The sequence below is a fragment of the Morone saxatilis genome, unplaced genomic scaffold (assembly GCF_004916995.1).
Source record: "Morone saxatilis isolate NCDOM2014 unplaced genomic scaffold, NCSU_SB_2.0 Contig12, whole genome shotgun sequence".
Taxonomy (NCBI): Eukaryota; Metazoa; Chordata; class Actinopteri; family Moronidae; genus Morone; species Morone saxatilis.
Window position 1 is genome coordinate 13,277,656 of NW_023339674.1, and position 5,795 is coordinate 13,283,450.

General features: G+C 38.6%; 1 protein-coding gene across 1 annotated transcript in view; it reads left to right on the top strand.

The window, feature by feature from the left end:
* The window catches only part of LOC118322046 (ADAMTS-like protein 2), a 24,284-nt gene that overhangs the window by 14,275 nt on the left and 4,214 nt on the right, over window positions 1-5,795 (top strand). The window contains 6 exon segments of the mRNA XM_035653627.1: window positions 378-478; window positions 755-881; window positions 2,276-2,489; window positions 3,795-3,950; window positions 4,096-4,266; window positions 4,397-4,573. Of these exon segments, the coding sequence (XP_035509520.1) occupies window positions 378-478; window positions 755-881; window positions 2,276-2,489; window positions 3,795-3,950; window positions 4,096-4,266; window positions 4,397-4,573 (946 nt within the window).

Consider the following 5,795-nt stretch of genomic DNA (forward strand, 5'->3'; position numbering starts at 1 on the left):
CAAATCCTGCTGGTAGGCCCCGCCCCTTAAAATCTGCTTTTCAATGAGCACAGAGAAAGTTTCCACTTTCAGCAGAAAAATGTAAAAACATCCTTCTAGTGTCAAACTCTGCACATCATTCAAACAGCACTGCAGGAACAAGAAGATACACTGATTTCTGACTGGAGGAGACTTTACAATCAGCCCTGTGATCTTGTATCTAAACCGTTTTAATGACTGTGTAGAGGCTTGCCTGCAGGTCTAGGTGTTTTAATATAACTTAATTAACGTCCTTTTCTCCTGTCAGCATGCTACATTTATGGGTTTTTATCAAATGAAGTGGAAAATATCAGGTTTCAAAAATGTACCTGCCTGTCTCTGTTTGTGTCTTTCTCCAGCAATGACTTTGATGTAGGTCTGGACCCAGATATCAGTCTGGCAGACATGTATCGCTGGAAGGTTTCTGCTTATGCTCCATGTAGCTCAACCTGTACAACAGGTAAACCCATGCACAGCATTCATCACAACAATATGATAACACCCTGATTTATTCTAGATTTTCTGATAACACATCTTGTGAAAGTTGTTGTAGCATGACTATAGAAAATATTAGTGTCTGATTGGCTGGTACTGTAAGTGTCTGTCTAAACTGCTTATCAGGACACCTCAGACAGCGTTCCAGACCACAGTTTAAACATTGTTCTAAATCAGTGTGCAAGATGTGTCACACCCTGTGTACTCCCTGTTAACACTGTGTGTCTGTGTGTATTGCCAGGTATCACCACTAGCTATGCCCTTTGTGTACGGTATGATGGCACTGAAGTTGATGACAGTTACTGTGACTCTCTGACCAGACCTGAGCCCACACATGAGTTCTGCACTGGAAAGGAATGTCCTCCAAGGTACTGCCCTTTCTGGTGTCACTTACTGACTGTCTGCTTTGTACTTTGGCACAGTTTCATTTGCCAGTGGCAAGGAAGTTAGGATTTTCGGTAATACTTTATATTAAGGTACACATATTCACCATTAACACGTTTTTTTCATTAGCATGCATATTAGCAACATATTGGTAAGCCACACAGGTTCCCTATTGTAAATCTGCCCCCTGTTCACACTTAATAAATCTGTTATAGCACACAACTACTGCAATTAACCGAACAGAATTGTTGGGTTGAAAAACCTTGAAAAAATGCATAGGAAGGGTATCTATTCATATACATTTTTTGAAGTGTCTTCAAGGCTAGGAACAAATGTACTGATTTTCTTGTGTGAGAGATCAGAAAAGGAAATACATGTCAGATAAGATGACACCCTTGATATGTCCATTTAAAGTTATCTGCTAAATTAAATATACAGTATAACCACATGTCCCTATCTTTAATAGAATATCAATAACAATTATATTTATTGAGGGTTCCCAAATGTCCTGGAAAACATTGAAAACCTGAAAAATTTAGAGACTAATTTTCCAGTCATGGAAACACCTGGAAAGTTGTCCTGGAAAATGTTATTGTATTTTAACCTTTCACTCAGCTCTACGCCTCAGATCGCCTACATATTTTATTTGTAGGTTAACCTTACCGGTATGACACTTCACTTTACCAGATGTGGAACGAACTTACAGCAATCTTCTTCTGCATTTTTTCTGGAGCTGAAGATGAATTTGATGTAAAATTAAAGAAACTCTACCTAATTGGAATTGTTACTCATCATGAACCCTGTATCATTAACAAAGTAGGACTAAACCTGGGGATAAATACTAGACCTACCAGTAAAGTATATGACCGTTGGGGAGCAAGTGCTGTCCTGTGAAGAAAAACTCCTGGAAAGGTCCTGGAATATGATTTATTAAAAAGAGTGTAAAACCCTGAAGATTAGTTGCAAAAGAGAAAGTTTGTGGATTTTTGTTGTATATCTCAAATCAAATAGTTTTATATGCTGTTTGTTGTCATGCAGAATTTTCAATTCTATATTTCTTTTATTTTTAAGCAAGGATTTGTGTAGGACTTGACATTTGTTTACACTGCTGATTCCTAGTGGTAGTATCGAAAAAGACACTGTGACAGGCAGGAATGACCCAGGGACACAAAGATAAATTGGCTGAATGCAACATAGACAACATACTGTTGACTACTAAGATTCACTGGCATTGTCAAGATTTCTACAAACAAGAACCTACGCTGAAAATTCAACATATAGAAACAAACAAGAATTTCATACTGAGGTAGAAATTCAATGACTGAACATTTGTATTCACCAAATATCTCTGAAACTGTATTACATTAACTCTCCTCAGATGGGAGACCAGTGGTTGGAGTGAGTGTTCTCGAACCTGTGGGGAGGGCGTTCAGTATCGTACTGTGCGCTGCTGGAAAATGCTGTCGCCCGGCCTCGACTCCTCTGTCTACGACTCGCTGTGTCTGTCACATGACCTTCACAAACCAGCCAATAGAAAGGTCTGCCTCGGACAGAGCTGCGGACCCCAGTGGGAGGTGTCTGAGTGGTCAGAGGTAATACATCAAGCACTGTGCACATCAGTCTGGTGTATTTTATTTTGTTTCTGGAGTATTTCCATGGTTCCTAAATTCTGATTTTGATACCATCTTGAAGTCTGATGTCTTGAAATCTGAAATTAGTGTGATCAAGCAGCAAAAAACATAATGCGAGAGTGTATTCTGTTAACCAAAAGCAAAGATTTCAACATCAGTTATCAAATTATATCCCATATAATTTCACATACTTAAATTTGCATTGAGCAGTTATCAATAACAGATTTTATTTTAAAAAGGAAGAGATTCATTGAAGTAGCTAAGATAAAAAATACATTTTTAAGATAATACTGAACTGGATTTACAGAAGACCTAAAACTAAAAAAATAAAACCAATAATTACCCTGGCATCCATTCATCAATTCTTGAGTGACAAAGCCAAACAGCCCAAATGTCTTTAAAGACTTTCCTGGTCCTCCTGGAGGATCTAAGGGCTCCTGGCCAACTGGGACAGTTAATCTCTCCACCATATGCTGGGTCTGCCCTGGGGTGTCCTCCTGGTTGGGTGCCCCCAGGATATCCACCAAGGGAGACACCTAGTAAAGCACCTCGGCTGCTTTGTCTCCATTTTAAGGTGCAGTAATGCAACACTGAGGCAGAACTGTGGTGGTAGGTGAGGAAACACATTAGCAGTATTGTTGTGCATGTTGATTAGTCACCTCTGACTAGACTGCTCATTCATTCTTCAACTTCATGGTTTTCTGTTAGTATAATGAACATGGCTGTTAATAGTGCTGTCAGTGACGGTGAGAGTTGGTGCCCACACTATTAATAACAGGTAGCTGATGAATCATGTTTCCTGAATTCACTTTGTTGTTAAGCAATTAGTTGACTAATCGATTAGTCAATTGACAGAAAAATAATCGCCACCTACTTTGATAATTGATTATTTGTTTAAGCATTGTTTCATTAAAAAATTATAGAAAATGCTGCTTTTAGACCCTCAAATGTGAGGATTTCCTTCTTTTTTCTCATATCATATTAAACCGAATATCTGTAGGTTTTAGACTGACAAAACAAGACATTTAAAGACATCAGCTTGGACTTGGAGAAATTGGGATGGGCATTTTTTACTATTTTCTGACATTTTATAGAGCAAACAATTAATGGATTCATGTGAAATAATCGGCAGACTAATCAATAATGAAAATAATCGTTAGGTGCAGCCCTAGAGTGCAGTAATATTAATGCAGACAGCTGAAATAGAAAATAATTTCCAAGACTTGAATTGCATGTGTGTACATACTGTGTGTGCGTGTGTGTTAGTGTTCGGCGCGCTGTGGCTCTCGGGGTGTCCGTACTCGGGAGGTTCGTTGCTCCATGGAAATGAGACTATGCAACAAGTCCTCTCAGCCAGTAGAAAGTCAGGAATGTGAAGGCCCGCCCTGTGACAGAAGATGGACAGTTTCTGACTGGGGACCTGTGAGTTTAACACCACACACCCACACCCACACACACACACAAACACGCATGCACAACAGACCAGACATTTAAACACTTCTTATTCCATATTTACTGAATTTATTAAGCTTAACATTTCAATTAAAAATGTGTGTATGTGTGCCAGTGCTCAGGTGTGTGTGGAGAGGGAAGGATGGTGCGAGCGGTGATGTGTCGATCGTCAGGTGGAGTAGTGATGTCAGAGGAGCAGTGTGACCAATCACTGCGCCCATTGGCCATCTATCCCTGTGGTGACAGAGATTGCGCCCCCCACTGGGTGGAACAGGAATGGCAACAGGTAAACATTTAAAAAGGGGGGAAAGTGTGTCTCTTTCAAATAAAGAAAATCAAAGTCAATCCTGACAGATATATACACAGTATGTATGTAACTTTAAGTTGTGTGTGTTTGTTGTGTATGTGTGTCCCAGTGCAATGCTACATGTGGGCGAGGTGTGCGGCAGCGCCAGGTGGTGTGTGCCGGGCTGGAAGGCGGTGTGTTTAAAGAGTTTCCAGACAGCAGCTGTGACCAAACCAACAAACCAGAGACTAGCTCCTCCTGCTTCCAGAGACCCTGCTCCAAATGGTTCACCACATCCTGGTCTCAGGTATCTGCAGTGGTGACTCAAGTAGAAGTAGTTACATTACTGAAGTAAAACTACAAATGTTTTTGAATCTGCGTCTAATGAAATTAGCATAAATCTCTCCCATTGCACTGCAAACAAACAGCCAAGTCAACCAGCCCATTTGGTTTCTGTTTCTCCAAATCTTGAGTCATTTAATTACTCCCAACTCCTGCGCTGTTCTGGTGACTGTGCTTTTCATGGTTTTATTTAGCTTGCAGCGTGTTTTCTTGCCATATTCGCTCAAGACACATGGAAAAAAACAGAACAGACGCTCTATCTGAACTGCCCAATTGGTTGACATCCTTACAAAAAAACACTATTACTTAGATAATAGAATTCCTATATAAATACCATAATAATCAGTTTTACTATAGTAATTATATGGTTTTTTGGAACGCGCTACTATTATATAGTATTACTATAGTATGTTCTATCTTTCTATGGTTTTTCAGACATACAGACGAAAGTTTCTATAGTAATAGTATATATTTATTAAAACATCATCATAGTATTACTATAGAAATGTTCTATAGTATGTTCAAAAAACAACTACAGAAACACTATATAATATACAATAATAATACTATTTAAAATAGCTTATGGATACTACAAAGATCTAGATACATGAAATAATATAGGGCTAATATAGCTAAAACAACACTACAGAAAAAACTATAGCAATACAAATACAATAGAACGCTACAAATCTGCTATAGTGCATTATACAATTCTTTTAGTATACTATAGTAATACTGTAGTTCATTTTTGTAAGGGCATGGACGGTGAAAGGAAGCGGGTAGTGCAGTGCTTCCGCCTCATCCCTGGCGATTTGCTACAAAATGCACATGAAAGGTTTGAATATAAATCAGATTGTAGGTTTACTCAGTAGGGAATTCTGATTTTAAAATTAGTGAAGTAGATTACACAGTGTAATGAATAGTTAACTAAGAGTAAAATTACTGGCTTAAAAAATACTCAAGTACAAGTACCTTAAAATGACTTCATTACAGTAACGTGAGTAGTTGTAATTTGTTACTTCCACCCCTGGGTGACTGGCACATACAAGTACACAACCATAGTGATTTAAAATTAGGGCTGGCTAATTGTATAAATTCCTCCACCTTCATAAATATTCTCAAGTGTCTGTGTGTGATATCCATGCTTTTTATCAAATCTAGTTTAGTAGTGTGTTTGTAGGTCTGAT